Source organism: Nerophis ophidion, linkage group LG24, assembly GCF_033978795.1.
Source record: "Nerophis ophidion isolate RoL-2023_Sa linkage group LG24, RoL_Noph_v1.0, whole genome shotgun sequence".
Taxonomy (NCBI): domain Eukaryota; kingdom Metazoa; phylum Chordata; class Actinopteri; order Syngnathiformes; family Syngnathidae; genus Nerophis; species Nerophis ophidion.
Genome location: NC_084634.1, coordinates 10,517,909 through 10,535,408, shown reverse-complemented (window position 1 = coordinate 10,535,408; position 17,500 = coordinate 10,517,909). Strand labels below are relative to the sequence as shown.

General features: G+C 37.1%; 1 protein-coding gene across 1 annotated transcript in view; it reads left to right on the top strand.

The window, feature by feature from the left end:
* snap25a (synaptosome associated protein 25a) overlaps positions 1-17,500 on the top strand; it is a 78,333-nt gene that overhangs the window by 59,692 nt on the left and 1,141 nt on the right. The window contains exons 6-8 of the mRNA XM_061885694.1: positions 11,917-12,036; positions 14,577-14,721; positions 17,339-17,500. The exon at positions 17,339-17,500 is cut by the window's right edge and continues 1,141 nt beyond it. Of these exons, the coding sequence (XP_061741678.1) occupies positions 11,917-12,036; positions 14,577-14,721; positions 17,339-17,407 (334 nt within the window). The 3' untranslated portion in view covers positions 17,408-17,500. The remainder of the gene's footprint in view (positions 1-11,916; positions 12,037-14,576; positions 14,722-17,338) is intronic.

The window sequence follows — 17,500 nt, the reverse complement described above, 5'->3', positions numbered from 1 at the left end:
TTATTCATGAAAAACGATTTGTAAACATTTTTAAAATTAAACCAGAATCGAATTTCATTCCGGTTTTGTACTGAAACTAAATATGTTAGAGCAAAATACATGTGACTTAGTTAAAACTAGAGCTGCAAAATGTTTATTTTGTACATAATGCAATTTTATTGTCAGAAAGTCATCCAGGTAAGACTTGGTGACAGTTGTATCTAAAGTTCTTTCAGGATTTAGTTGTAACTAAAGTTCTTTCAGGATGTATTTTAAATATTTAGTTTAATCAAAAATTATTTCATGGTGTATTTTGAATATAAAATAATATTTTTCTAAAGTTTTTTTAAGGATGTATTTCAACTATTTTGTTGTTCATAACATTCTTTCAGGGTCTATTTTAAATATAATATTTACTTTTATCTAAAGTTATTTCAGGATGTATTTTAAATATTTTGTTTGATCTAAAGTTAATTCATGATGTATTTTAAATATAATATTTAGTTTTATCTAAATTTCTTTCAGGATGTATTTTAAATATTTAGTTTGATCTAAAGTTATTTCAAGATGTATTTTAAATATAATATTTAGTTTTATCTAAAGTTCTTTTGCGGATGTATTTCAGATATTTAGTTGTATCTAAAGTTCTTTCAGGATTTATTTTAAATATGATATTTGGTTGTATCTAAAGTTCTTTCAGGATTTATTTTAAATATAATATTGTATCTAAAGTTCTTTCAAGATTTATTTTAAATATGATATTTAGTTGTATCTAAAGTTCTTTCAGAATATATTTCAGATATTTAGTTGTATCTAAAGTTCTTTCAGGATGTATTTCAGATATTTAGTTTTATCTAAAGTTCTTTCAGGATGTATTTTAAATATTTAGTTCAATCTAAAATTCTTTCAGGGTGTATTTTGAATATAAAATAATATTTTTCTAAAGTTTTTTTAAGGGTGTACTTGAACAATTTTGTTGTACATTAAATTATTTCAGGATGTATTTTAAATTTTAATGTTTACTTTTATCTAAAGTTCTTTCAGGATGTATTTTAAATATTTAGTTTGATCTAAAGTTATTTCATGATGTATTTTAAATATAATATTTAGTTTTATCTAAATTTCTTTCAGGATGTATTTTAAATATTTAGTTTGATCTAAAGTTATTTCAAGATGTATTTTAAATATAATATTTAGTTTAATCTAAAGTTCTTTTGCGGATGTATTTCAAATATTTAGTTGTATCTAAAGTTCTTTCAGGATTTATTTTAAATATGATATTTAGTTTTATCCAAAGTTCTTTCAGGATTTATTTTAAATATAATATTTAGTTGAATCCAAAGTTCTTTCAGGATTTATTTTAAATATGATATTTAGTTGTATCTAAAGTTCTTTCAGGATTTATTTTAAATATGATAATTAGTTGTATCTAAAGTTCTTTCAGGATGTGTTTCAGATATTTAGTTTTATCCAAAGTTCTTTCAGGATGTATTTTAAATATTTAGTTTAATCTAAAATTCTTTCAGGGTGTATTTTGAATATAAAATAATATTTTTCTAAAGTTTTTTTAAGGATGTATTCGAACTATTTTGTTGTTCATAACATTCTTTCATGATGTATTTTAAATATAATATTTAGTTTTATCTAAATTTCTTTCAGGATGTATTTTAAATATATAGTTCGATCTAAAGTTATTTCAAGATGTATTTTAAATATAATATTTTGTTTGATCTAAAGTTCTTTTGCAGATGTATTTCAGATATTTAATTGTATCTAAAGTTCTTTCAGGATTTATTTTAAATATGATATTTAGTTGTATCTAAAGTTATTTCAGAATGTATTTCAGATATTTAGTTGTATCTAAAGTTTTTTCAGGATGTATTTCAGATATTTAGTTTTATCTAAAGTTCTTTCAGGATGTATTTTAAATATTTAGTTCAATCTAAAATTCTTTCAGGGTGTATTTTGAATATAAAATAATATTTTTCTAAAGTTTTTTAAGGATGTACTTGAACTATTTTGTTGTACATAAAATTCTTTCAGGATGTATTTTAAATTTTAATATTTACTTTTATCTAAAGTTCTTTCAGGATGTATTTTAAATATTTAGTTTGATCTAAAGTTATTTCGTGATGTATTTTAAATATAATATTTAGTTTTATCTAAATTTCTTTCAGGATGTATTTTAAATATTTAGTTTGATCTAAAGTTATTTCAAGATGTATTTTAAATAAAATTAGTTTTATCTAAAGTTCTTTTGCGGATGTGTTTCAGATATTTAGTTGTATCTAAAGTTCTTTCAGGATGTATTTCAGATATTTAGTTGTATCTAAAGTTCTTTCAGGAAGTGTTTTAAATATAATATTTAGTTTTATTTAGAGTTCTTCCAGGATGTATTTTAAATATTTAGTTTGATCTAAAGTTATTTCATGATGTATTTTAAATATACTATTTAGTTTTATCTAAATTTCTTTCAGGATGTATTTTAAATATTTAGTTTGATCCAAAGTTATTTCACAATGTTTTTTATATAATATTTAGTTGTATCTAAAGTTATTTCAGGATGTATTTCAGATATTTAGTTGTATCTAAAGTTCTTTCAGGATGTATTTCAGATATTTAGTTTTATCTAAAGTTCTTTCAGGATGTATTTTAAATATTCAGTTTAATCTAAAATTCTTCCAGGGTGTATTTTGAAAATAAAATAATATTTTTCTAAAGTTTTTTTAAGGATGTATTTGAACTATTTTGTTGTACATATCATTCTTCAGGACGTATTTCAAATGTAATATTTACTTTTATCTAAAGTTATTTCATGATGTATTTTAAAAATAATATTTAGTTTTATCTAAATTCCTTTCAGGATGTATTTTAAATATTTAGTTTCATTTAAAGTTATTTCAAGATGTATTTTAAATAAAATTAGTTTTATCTAAAGTTCTTTTGCGAATGTATTTCAGATATTTAGTTTTATCTGAAATTCTTTCAGGATGTTTTTTAAATAGAATATTTAGTTTTATCTAGAGTTCTTTCCGGATGTATTTTAAATATAATATTTCGTTTTATCCAAAGTTCCTTCAGGATGTATTTTAAATATTTAGTTTGATCTAAAGTTATTTCATGATGTATTTTAAATATAATATTTTGTTTAATCTAAATTTCTTTCAGGATGTATTTTAAATATTTAGTTTTGAAATTAGTTTTATCTAAAGTTCTTTTAGGATGTAGTTTAAATATTTAGTTTTACCTAACATTCTTTCAGGATGTATTTTGAATATAATATTTAGTTTTATCAAAAGTTTTTTCAGGGTGTATTTTAAATATTTAGTTTTATCTAAAGTTCTTTTAGGATATATTTCAGATATTTAGTTTTATCTAAAGTTCTTTCAGGATATATTTTAAATATAATATTTTGCACCAGTGAGACCACCAGTCGGACTCTCCTCACTCATATTTGTAGTGACGTGTTACTGATCTGATCACTGACCGTGTGGTAAAGTAAAAGAGCTTGTATGCTCAAAATACATTGCAAGATTAATTTAACTGTGTTCATGATTAAAACACACATTTGCATATTTTACTGGCACATCTCTGGCAAACATTCTACAATATGAAAATTAAGCTATGTTTTATGATTCGTGCTGATATCTGATCAATTTCTGTATCGGCCAATACTCAGGGCTCCAATACCGGTATCAGAAATTAAAAAGTGGTTTCAACACATCCTTAGTGACAATTAATAAAAAAAATTGCAAATAATTTTAAAATGTATCACCTCCATTAATAACGAGTTCTTTGTACAGTAAAACTTGGCACTGGTCTAAACTAGTGGCATCATCGTTCTATTAGTGAGAGAAGATTCTTAATCAAGGGTAACAAAGTTGGTAACCGTTTTCCAGAATACAATTTGCCACTTGCTTGGTGTTCTTGCCTTAAAATCTTTGTCCAGTTGGTGGACCTACGCATCCACTACCCAATAACTATCGCTTGGAACCATCACAGTTTGATCTAGAACCTTGCCGAGGTTTCTACCTAGACCTTGTTTCTACTGCTTTTAAGCACATAACAGACCCTCTAAAAGAGTCCGGTACTCTTAGCTAAGGCCAAGGTTTATCAGCAAGTGCCTCTCTCAACACTTTCGAGCCAAGTACTCTTTTCTGTGAGCCCCCACTTAGGTTTTATCCACTCACTAACACGTTCCTGCAAAGGAATGTGCTCAAGCATCGATCCAAAGGGATAGAACCAGAGACCTCCAGGAATAGTCAAACCATAACCAGGGCTGATGAATATGTAGAAGTCAAAATGTCCAATCCGGGACTGTTTGACTCATTACATCTGCACAATCTTTACCACAAGGAGCTCCCTTTGATGCAGACGACTAAACCACTTTTGTTTTCCTTGAACAACCTCATCCCTTCACCGGACGCGGATTGAGTGGCGAGCATGACCCTTGGAATGCTCTTGCATGCTTGACTATGCAACTCATTTTTGCACGTGATGATGCTCCCACCATGCATTTGTTGATGATGTACATGTAGAGTATGTACATTGATGCAGCATAACCAGCAACATTTTGAAATACAGGGTGTCCACAAAGTCTTTGCAAGGTAAAACAGATGGGATACTCAGGATTTGTTCCATGTACTCAGTAGTCGTCTAAGTTTTTAATCACATTGCAAAACTGCGTGTGATCCAGTTTCTCAATGAAACCTTTCCAGACTAGAACTGGAGAGGTGGTCACCAGATATCACTTCTATGGACTTCTTTCTCTGAGGTTCTGTTAAAGAAGATACCATTCCACTGCCATCATTGATGAGGCTATACTCCAGTAAACATAAAAACTATTGTTTTAAAGTGCTTCATGCAACTAATGGTAGCCATCATTTAAGAGACTTTCCATAGAACGTTTCCAGACAACATGTACGTCTACAAGTTCTATGGATGTTCCCATTCATCCAGGTCATTGCAGTCTCAGGGCATTCAGTCCATTGCAACTGGACTATTTGCTTCTCTTCGAAGATGTTTCGCCAAGTAGGCTCATTGACTTAGGTTGGTCAGATCTAGTCAGATTTAGATTGGTCAGATCTAGTCTGAAGACTACTTAGATTGGTCAGATCTACTCTGAAGACTAGAAGAAGAAGACTTAATATCGGTCACATCTAGTCTGAAGACTACTAGAAGAAGACGACTTAAGATTGGTCGGATGTACTCTGAAGACTAGACTTAGACAAACTTTAATGATCCACAAGAATACTTAATATTGGTCAAATCTCGTCTGAAGACTAGAAGAAGACGACGACTTAGTCTTCAAACTAAATTTGACCAATCCAAGTCTCTGAGCACGGACAGATGAAATCTACTTGAATGAAAGGCAAAACATCTTTTAAAACAAACCAAACAGTCCAGTTGCGATCCACTGTACGTCTACAATATGGACAGAAATATTTTTTTACGCCTGGCCTCTGTAATGTCACATGTCTAATATTTATCACAAGGACCTAGCTCAGAATCTCCAGCCTAGCTCAACCCAAATGTGTTGGTTACTTTTTCCCCAACCAGACCTTGTATGTACAGACCTGAAACGGTTAAACCCAAACCTGACTAAAACGGTTTTAACCAAGCTTAAAGAATATTGTGCTAAACATTTAAAGTAAACATAAGAATTAGGACTGAGAGAAAAGTTATAAGGTTTAAGCAAGCACTTAATTGATTTTGATGTATAAATACTGCACATACCTCAATTTATAACAACTTTGGGATACAAGCAGTTGCTCAATTTTTTGTTGAGCTTTAAGTCGGCAGCATAATTTGAGTTTGCAGCCTCCCTGCCACTGGTTGAAGTAGCGACATTAATCCAGTCTACAGATCGACACAATCCTGCCCTGCAACCACCATCCAAAATCTTACAAGACAATATAAAAGAGTTGAAAAACCAACATGTGGACAAAGAAAATATAATTCATCCATTTTCTAAACAGCTTATCCCCGCTACGGTCATGGTTATCTCCAAATGTCAAAGAAAACAGACATTAGCAGCTGTGGATGATCTGGACCTTTCCCCAGTCAAGCAAACATGATTTGACAGTGTTAGAAGAAGTCAGAGTATTTGTAGAAAAGTGTAGTATCTGTTAACGGAGGATAGCACATGTGAAGTGTTGTGTCAGACATCCGTTTTTCGCCCAATAGTGACTTAGTAATGACAATAAGGAAGATTGGGTCAACGTTTCTCACAAGGAGACGGAGAGACTGGGAAAAGAGACCCCAAACAGCCAGGATCTTAGCGGTATCGGGGGAAATTTGATACTCTGGCCTTACCTTTGCTGGCACCATGACAAAAGTAGGACGTTATCTCGGGTGGGACACTGAGGATACTTCTAAAACCAACAGATGTGTAGGTTCTAAGTTTAAGACCAAGGATTGTCACACACCCACATCTTCTTTCTGTCCGGAAGAGGGTGACAAGCTGAGCATTGCGCATCAAAACCCACGAAACACGGGGACAACATGCGAACAGAAGAGTTCCAAATGCTCGATTTCCTGGTTCTGAAGCAGAAGTGCCAACCTCAACTTGAAATCCTTAAGACAGTGGGAGAAATTCAGAAGTCAAAATTTTAGTTAGAGGGTAGCTCCGTTTGACAGATTCTGCCACAGTATGGTCCGTATTTGCAACATCTAATCCTATCATCTCCCTTCGACCGCCACTAAGCTCATTAGCGCAGGTGAGAGCATCCATTTGAGAGATGACGAAAGAGTATTTTGGAACAAAATGAAAAGATGAGGAAAAGTAGCCAGATGGGAAACGGCAAGTACACAAACAAAGTGTGTGTCCGCAGGAACTGGCAGAGAAGTCAAGCCTCGGTTTGGTCCAGTTCTATTTATACAAGTCATGTAGGAGGCTGAGTAGCCGCCATCTCTCTTACTGATATATTTTCTCATACGGTACCACTGCAAGGTATCCCAGCAACACAGGATAAAATATGTTAACTGTTATTGAAATATTAAAAATAAGACAACAAAACATAGTAAATATAGAAGTGTCATGTTTAGCACCACAGTTCAGTTCATTGACAAGCAAAACAAAGACTTAACTTTTGTGTTAAATGATTTAGAAAACTAAATATCAAGAAATGCAAGCATACAATTTTACGATGTTTACTTTAAAAGGTGCCATGTGTAATAATGTGGCCCGAAATGGTACTGCAAAAACCAGGTCAAAATTCTGTAGCCATGACTGAGGTTGCCAGATACGCAGCCCAATCCCAATCCTACTCCAAGGAACGTCAAATGGCAATCGAAGAGTCCTACGCTGTAGCTTTCTCTTGTTTATGCTTCTTGCAAGAAGGTTTACTCAGTAATTATGCCACATTTTACCGATATCGATTAGCCAAATGTATTTGTAAAGTCACGCAGCAATATTTTCGCGAGGAGTCGGGACAGATTCTTGGCTTTGCCCTGCTAAAAGGTCTAGTTTGACCACACGTACCACCATCGAAATAATTATATATAATAATTTATATTTTATATCGTCTTGGCCTACTTTGATGGCAACCCAAGGCTGACAGTAAAATTACCGCCACATTTCGTTCAGCATAACCCCATGTTGCATCCAACCTGACACATCTTTCAGAGCAGAGTGGGATTCTATGAGCCAACCCACGTTTCGCATAAATCATACCGCCTACGACCACGTCAATACACAAAGTACAACATCATTACATGTAAGGCATTATATTGTGCCAAGCAAATACCACCCCATATGTGTTTGATGCACATATAGTACCAGAAACCGCAATTAGCCGTGCTAATGTTGGACAGCATTTCCTCAGCGTATCGGCATATTGAGAAGGAAATAGGCACTGACACCATACTTGCCAACCTTGAGACCTCCGATTTCGGGAGTTGGGGGGGCGTGGTTAAGAGGGGACGAGTATTATTCAGCAACTCGAATATTTCATATATATTTCACACACACATATATATATATATATATATATATATATATATATATATATATATATATATATATATATATATATATATATATATATATATATATATGTATGTATGTATGAAATACTTGACTTTCAATGAATTGTAGCTATATATATTTTATTATATATATATAAATAAAAGAAATAGTTGAATTTCAGACGGCACTTATCAAATACACAGTAATAAAAACACAGTTGTTCTACTAACTTTACTGTGTTTGCTGGTTACAAAAAAAAAAAAAAACACTTACCTTTCACTATTTGAGTAACCTTTGTTCTGCCATTTGCGTACTGGCAAGAGTCACTTGCCGTCAGGTGCGCAACACCACGTAAATCGTTAGCCAATTAAAAAGCAACCCCATAACGCTATAGCCAACATTCACCAGGAGATGGCAACAGACAACATAGATTCACTCTATTAAAGACGGCGTCGCCATGGCTGTAACGTACTTGTTCTTCTGCTTTGTCTCCTCGTGTGTGCAGTTTTTTATTAAAATCCGTAGATGTAACGTGATTGGGCAGATAAGCTGTTTATATAACAGGAAAGCGGATGTGAAAATAGAAAACAGGCTGTCCCCACTCATGTTCACATGGAGCTGGAAGGGGCGTGAATTTCGGGAAAAAATTTCTTCCGGGAGGTTTTCGGGAGAGGCGCTGAATTTCGGGAGTCTCCCGGAAAATCCAGGAGGGTTGGCAAGTATGACTGACACTTCCCATATCCACATAGGTTTTATTTGTCGAAAATATACTTTGTCCTGTCAGTTGGAACATACATCAACATACAGGCTAACAGGCATATATTTCCCCCATTAGCCCGTATGTCGATGTGTCATTGACATACATATAGCATGTGAACTCAGCATTACACTAGTGCAATGTTGCTTTGCTCCGAAGCATTCGTTGCAGGAACATACTAGCTTTGTTAGACAAGATCATAGACTGAATTGGACAATATAGTTTATATACCAAAAACGTAAATGCCTTACTTACTTATCAAGGAGGAAATCAGACAGTTTGGCGTCAGATCTGCTCTGCCTTCAATCGTCTTCCATCTTTCAAAGGCATCCCAGATACAAATCCTCGTTTTGTTCCTGGCTTTGTCATGAATAAGTTGAGAATCGTAACGACGCCGTTCAGATTTACTAAGGTCTGGCATGTTTAGTAACTTTACCAGTGGCAGTAGCCCGACGAAGGTGACGGTGCGTAACTGGCAACCTGTATGTGACACACTCACAGACTTTTTAATAACAATAACAAGATTTCGGGGCTGTAAATCTAATTTTGAAGTTAGCATATCCCTGCTGAACTACCGTTATCAGTTATAAAGTTATTCGAAAAGAACATGATTTATTCATGCCTTTTGACATATCAGTGCCATTTAATCATGACTTGACATGTATTATTACAAAAAAAAAAAATTAAACATCCGTCTTGGCTGAAGTGCGGCTTTAATAGATACTTTTTACTGAAATACACTCAAACTTTGACAAACTTGGTCGTCGGGGTCAATAAAATATTTAATAATTCCCGAGATCATGTTGTATAAAAATTCATAGTTTTTACCCTTTTCTTTTTGAAACAATACGATAAAATGATCCCCAAACCAGACGTGACGTGATCGGAGGATTGTGTTCCCACGTTTCATGAGGACTCAGCTGGCTAGCTGCTAAGCTGGCAGAGCTAATTTAGCTAACTCAACTTTGTGAAGGTAAAATCCTGTGCATGGTTTCTTCTTGCACCAGTCTCATAAAGAGGTCTGTTAGTAAGAGCAAAAAAACATTGGATGCCGTGGACACGCTTACTCGCGTTAGCCGTATTAAGCTAAGTAGTCCAGTTTGCAGCAGTCCTAAACGGCCTACAAGCTAAGACGCATAACAGACTTTGTTCGTTAGCTAGTCCTAAACCCCCAGATATATAGAATATCGCGTAACATTGGGCCGCGTCATATCGAGCTTTGAGTGTATATCTTTGTCTAGGACTGTAACCGTAGGCATCCTCAACCGTACTTCCATATTAAGGTCACAGTTCACAGTTTACTAGGACTGTAACCATAGGCATCCTCAACCTTACTTCCATATTAATGTCACAGTTCAGATCCTTTACAGTACAGTACAGGAAAGGAAACTAAATTAGCTTTAATCCATCCATCCATCCATCTTCTTCTGCGTATCCAAGGTCGGGTCGCGGGGGCAGCAGCCTGAGCAGAGAAGCCCAGACTTTCCTCTCCCCAGCCACTTTGTCCAGCTTTTCCCAGGGTATCCCGAGGCGTTCGCAGGCCAGCCGGGAGACATAGTCTTCCCAACTAGTCCTGGGTCTTCCCCGTGGCCTCCTACCGGTTGGACGTGCCCAGGGAGGTGTTCAGGTGGCATCCTGAGCAGATGCCAGAACCACCTCATCTGGCTCCTCTCGATGTGGAGGAGCAGCGGCTTTACTTTGAGCTCCCCCCGAATGGCAGAGCTTCTCACCCTATCTCTAAGGGAGAGCCCCGCCACCCGGCGGAGGAAACTTATTTCGGCCGTTTGTACCCGTGATCTTGTCCTTTCGGTCATAACCCAAAGCTCATGACCATAGGTGAGGAAGGGGAACGTAGATCGACCGGTAAATTGAGAGCTTTGCCTTCCGGCTCAGCTCCTTCTTCACCACAACGGATCGATACAGGGTCCGCACTACTGAAGACACTGTACCGATCCGCCTGTCGATCTCACAATCTACTCATGAACAAGACTCCTCAATACTTCAACTCCTCCACTTGGGGCAGGGTGTCCTTCCCAACCCGGAGATGGCACTCCACTCTTTTTCCTTGCGAGAACCATGGACTCAGACTTGGAGGGGCTGATTCTCATCCATTTCAAAATAAAAGATCAAAACAAATTCGACAATAAATACAATGTTGAGGTATACAATCAAAACGTAGATACAGCAAACGTAGAAGGATGCGGGGCCACTTTGATACACCTGTGCATTACGGAAAGTTGAAATTAGGTCAAAACACAACACAGGTTTTGAAGTACCATTGAAGTTTTTATGTTATGGTTCGATTTTTTGAAGCGTTTTAAAAACAAAGGACAGGCTTGTAAAGGGCTTCGTATTGTAAAAGTGTTGTCAAGGTGACGACTGCATCCGAGGACTGCGCTCCAGCTGGCCCTCCTCTCTTCCATTCTAAACAATTGGCTCGTCCCAAACTGCCCAAGCATCTTTTGAAGAAGGATATGGTTTGAAAAGAAGGACTTTCTCAAAAGCGTAAAACAAAAATCAGGTACAAGAGGCGTGATGCGGTTTTGGGAGGGCATTTAAACCCCGTGCAGCTGTAACCTTCTCCTCTTTGTTTACTGACTAAAAATAGCTGCTGAATAACGAGCTCCATGACACGCACAAAGACGGCATATCTGGTTGGCGCAGCTCTGTTTGTCCGTACGCTCTTCCTACCGAGTCAGACATGGGTCTGCTAATAAAAGACAAAGAAGGCGGAGCTTGGGGTGTCACGTTTTACTCTCTTGACTTCCTTCAGTTCCTTTACGTTGTTATTGTTTTTTTATTTTGTATTCTTGTTGTCCCTCCTCTAACAATGTGACAGTCCTGTACAATCTGTCCCGTTTGTCTACTGTTTTCTGTCACCTTGGGAGATTCAAATGCGGGGTTGGGGGGTTGTTTTGTTTACCTTTTACAGGGTCTTGTTCCCGAAGTGCATGCGGGCTAATAGTTCAGGATGTTAGCTGCATGTTTACACTACATGATATAGCATCACTCACATTGCTAAACTCCCAGCCAGTCCATGCCTGCTATGCTTTGCTTGACCTAGTCTAGTCCCCCACCGGATGCATGAATGGAGTCCTTTGCTATGGATCGGTACTTAAATCCGCCCTCAAAGCCAAGGCTCTCTGTGTTGATTGGTCCAAGGAGAGGCTGGCCTGATTGAGGCTCGGGTAACTGCTGTTCCTGGTTACAGAATGAAGAGCGGAGCCAGCAAGGCCTGGGGGAACAACCAGGATGGGGTGGTGGCCAGTCAGCCGGCCCGCGTGGTGGACGAGCGCGAACAGATGGCCATCAGCGGAGGCTTCATTCGCAGGTAAGGAGGCGTGTGTCACTGCAGTTTCGAGAGCTGACCTTTTCCAGAGTACGGCACTATGGACTCTGGATGGACCACGATATTGGGGAACCGCAGAACAGGACCCAGGGCAAGCGGCAGGCAGCAATTTACTCTCGGACGTCTCAGATGAAGAGAGCAGTTTTGATTGTTGTTAGTAAACAACCAAAAACTAAGTTTTTGAGTGTTGTTTCCTCAAAAGCAGGGGTCGGCAACCTTTACCACTCAAAGAGCCATTTTGACCCGTTTCACAAAGTAAAGAAAAGAATGGGAGCCATATAACTCTTTTAATATTTATAATGAAATAATACTGCATACAGAGTTTTTTTTTTGCTTTGTGCTATGTATAAACCAGGGGTCTCAGACATGCGGCCCGCAACTTAATATGAAAATTCAATGTTAGTGCGGCCCGCGAGTTTTATAGGAATGCCGCTTGACAGCATCACACCTGCCAACCGTCCCAATTTTACCGGAAGACTCCCGAATTTCAGAGTAATTATTCTCTCGAATGTACGCTCACGTTCACCCAATGAACGATGATAAGGCCGTACAATGATGTCACTACCGCCCTCTACAGCTTGTACAAATAGCCCAAAGAATTGTTGGATGAGGCTATTGCAGACACACGTAAGAGACTGCAAGGCATCCTTATTCAACAGCAATAAGTCACATTTTGGATGCGACCTCTATCTGCACGCATACGCAACTGCAAGGCATACTTATTCAACAACAATACAGGTTACACTGAGGGTGGCCGTTTAAACAACTTTGGCACGCTTACTAATATGCGCCACACTGTGAACCCACACCAAACAAGAATGATGAACACATTTCAGGAGAGCATCCGCACTATAACACAACATAAACACAACAGAACAAATACCCAGTATCCCATGTATCCTGACTCTTCCAGGCTCCATTATACACCCAGCTACCACCAACCCAACACCCCCCCACCTCACCCCTCCGTGTGTCGGTTGAGGTGGGGGGGGTTTGGTGGTAACTGGGTGTATAATGGAGCCCGGAAGAGTCCGGATACATGGGATTCTGGGTATTTGTTCTGTCGTGTTTATGTTGTGTTATAGTGCGGATGTTCTCTTGAAATGTGTTTGCAATTCTTGTTTGGTGTGGGTTCACAGTGTGGCGCATATTAGTAAGTGTGTTAAATTTGTTTATATCACAACTCTCAGTGTGACCTGTATGGCTGTTGAACAAGTATGCCTTGAAGTTGCGTATGGGTTCAGATAGAGGTCGCATCCAAAATGTGACTGGACAGCCGGCACGCAGATAGCATGGTGAAAGTCCTGGCGCGATGACATGTAGAAAGGGTGTTAGAGGCATTGTCATCAGGGCACGCCGTCAAAGTTGATGTCTGGGTGAAAATCGAAAAATGTTTACCCGGGAGATTTCTGATAGAGACATTAAAATTGGAAATCCATCGGACTTCTCCGGGGGGTCGGCAAGTATGCGACTGAGCCACATCAGAGTGGTCAAAGAGCCGCATGCGGCTCCGGAGCCGCGGGTTGCCGACCCCTGCTCTAAAGGCATGCATTTGTCTAAATATGGCCAAGAACACGCATTATTGTGGGTTTCCTGCACGTTTTCATCACTAAAGGAAAAATCTAATCTGCGGGAGAGAATTCCTCTGACATTTTCAAGTATGGTTCTTTGTTTTTGAGTGGTCAGCTTGAAGCGTCCCCCTGTCTCGGACTCCCTTGTCGTCATGTGACATAAGTGTCTGTTATGATTTTGCTTCCTGGTTTCGATGACCCGCCTTATCTTGCCTCTGATTGGCCAGTGTGTAATGTTTGGCTCTAACCTTAGCCAATTGTGACTGACCATACAAACACCAACCCATTGTCATGGATTTTCTACGGATGTATATATGGATGTTCTCATTCATCCAGGTCATTGTTTTCTATGTATTTCATTATGGCTTGTCCATCCATCCAATTTCTTGTCCCTTTTGGTGTCGCGGAGGGTGCTGGAGCCTATCTCGGCTGCATTCGGGCGGAAGGCGGCGTACACCCTGGACGAGTCGTTACCTCATCGCAGGGCATTTTGGCTTGGCAATTTTCTCTTTGTAGCTTTGATGTAAGCTACTTTGCCACATGGCTCTAAAAAGTAGTGAAGATACTGCAGAGCTACTGGGAAATGTAGCTAAGCCACATTTAGCTCGTTACTGCCCATCTCTAGTGGCAGGCCGGACTGACTGATGGCTAACCAAAACTGGAATTAGTGCAAGAAGTCAAGGTACAGGTATTGCCCATATATGCTCAGTTTGGTCAAATTGATGTAGCTGATTGTTTTCTATTCCTGTGATGACATACCTAAGGGATTATAATTACAAGAAGGTTAAATTTACAATAACATATATTTTTATCCTGCCCCTTATTTTCCATAGGTCATAAAAAATATCAATAATTATCCAGATCGAGCGATTCAAGTACTTCATACGGTTTTCAGCCGTATCGCCCAAACTAGTTTTACCAATACTTGAATATATCTGTGTTGTGCTTCAGGGTAACAGACGATGCCCGGGAAAATGAGATGGACGAGAACCTGGAGCAAGTGGGTGGCATCATCGGAAACCTGCGCCACATGGCCCTAGACATGGGCAACGAGATCGACACCCAGAACCGCCAGATCGACAGGATCATGGAGAAGGTGCTAACACTCTTTAGTGCAAAGGCTAAGACTGAGCTCAAGCTTGAAGTAAAGAGTATTGTTTCAAAGTTTTCCATAATAATAATAAACGGTAATAAAAGATATTTCATGGTAAATACCAAAGATAGTCATGGTTTAGCTTATTAGTACATGCTAAGCAAAGTTACTTTGAAGTACATCAACAATACAATACAGCCGTGCTCATTGAGAACTTATCTATCTGTATGTGTCAAGCTATTTGTTAGTAAAATATACAATTTAGAGCTAATGCTAAGGGGTATTATACGTCCTTATTACTTACAGTGCCATTTATGCTGTTTCCCTCTAGCGTATCGTTCAAGCATTTCTAAAGACGCTAATAATGGAAGTCGCCTTTACACCAATGAAAGCAACAACCAGCACTAAAAACTAAAATAAAGTTGATATTAAACAGAAGGAGGCAACATCCCACAGCAAACACACAACATGTAACTACACACACATACATACATACATATACAGAATAGACACTACTATGTGGGAATAATGAACAACAAGTCAATGAATTAAGTGACAAACTTTGCAATCCTACAATAACCCGATTGTGGACATGGAGACTACAGCCGTGGAAACACATTCCATCTCAGCGCGTTCACGATCCAGTGAACAGATGGAACAAAAAAAACACAGCTGAGCTAAAATGCTGCCTGGAGCGCGCTCTCGCTGTAGTCACACCGCACAAATACGTATGCCAGGTATGTGAGTTAGTTTATCTTAGTTACTCTCCCTAGTAATCAACTGCATGTATTTAAGAGTAATTCCATTAGTATATCATGTACTTTTTTTGGTAAAATAAGCAATAACTATAATTAATTACTTTGAAAAGTAATTTTATGAACACTGGTGACAACCGACCATCATGAGAATAGAAGTTCGCTAACGACTATTTCACAATTAGTTAGCTTGCCAATAACTATTTACATTGCAGTCCAGTCCAAAATGATCAATACCCATGACAAATGTTTGTTTACATGTAAATCAAAGCTGAGAAATATAAAAATGTTTTACTTATCTTACAATCGAAAAAAACTACTTGCTGGTTGAATAAACGTAACTTTAAATAGACTACAGCTTTACCGTCACACTTTAGAATAGTGACAATAGTTTTTTGTGTAAAAGTCTAGAAGACAAACACAGACGAGCAACAACAATTAAAAAAACAGGTGTATTACTGGAGAAAACACAATTTTTTGCAAACCTCAAGTTTAGCGACAGCGCCCTCTGGTGGCGAGTTATTGTCAGTGATAACTAACCTTTGGGAACTTTTGGTCTAAAGCCGATAAGGAGGGGTTTTCTATTCAACTTAACTGAAAGTTGCGTGAAATTTTTGTGAAATTCTTCCCACCAGAAGCTACACTAACTCTAAGCTATGGTAGACCGTCAGGTATTATACATGTAAAATTGTGAATAAACATGTTATTTATATATATATATATATATATATATATATATATATATATATATATATATATATATATATATATATATATATATATATATATATATATACACACGTATATTATATTTGATATATATATATATGTATATATATATGTATATATGTACATATGTGTATGTGTAACAGTGTATATGTACATAAATATATATACATATGTGTATATATATATATATATATATATATGTGTGTGTGTGTGTGTATATATATATGTGTGTGTATATACTGTATGAATGTGTATATATTCACACATACAGTATGCTTATATACATATATATTTATATGTATAAATCTAAGTTTATAGGTATGTATGTACACACATGTATATATACATATATTTCTATGTATAAATCTAAGTTTATATGTATGTATGTATGTGTGTATATATGTATCTGTGTATATATATGTATAAATCTAAGTTTGTATGTATGTATGTATATATATAAATATATGTATGTGTGTATGTATATGTACATACATGTATTTGTGTGTATATACATATATGTATATATATATACCTTAATTGGATTATCCAGAGAATAATGCTCGATATTGTGGTAGAGCGCAATATTTATGTGTGGGAAAAATCACAAGACTACTTCATCTCTACAGAACTGTTTCATGAGGGGTTCCTTCAATCGTCAGATTTTTTTTTTTCTCTCCTGACGATTGAGGGAACCCCTCATGAAACAGTTCTGTAGAGATGAAGTAGTCTTGTGATTTTTCCCACACATACATATATGTATATATATGTATGTATGTGTATATGTGTGTGTGTATATATATATATATATATATATATATATATATATATATATGTGTGTGTGTGTGTGTAGTTTACATCCATCCATCCATCTTCCCTTGCTTATCCGAAGTCAGGTCGCAGCGATAACAGCCTAAAAAGAGAAGCCCAGACTTCCCTGGCCGCACCAAAAGCTATTTTAGCTGTGGCCCACAAGTCAAAAAGTTCTGACAGCTGCACTAAACTCTGAAGTTAAATCCAAGTCCAGATAAAGGGAGGCTTTAGGTTGTGAGTTTGATGCAGCTACACGAGAGCGTTTGCGCAGACTTGAAGTGGAGGTACCGAGCTAACAAACCCTCCCTTGCTTCTCCCTCGCCCAGGCGGACTCCAACAAGACCAGGATCGACGAGGCCAACCAGAGGGCCACGAAGATGCTGGGCAGTGGCTAAAGCCGCCGCTGCCAGCAGCACCCGCCCCACCCGGCGTCTGGCGCCGCACGTCATCGGGCGCCAACATGCTTGTCTCATATCGACCTTCTGGGT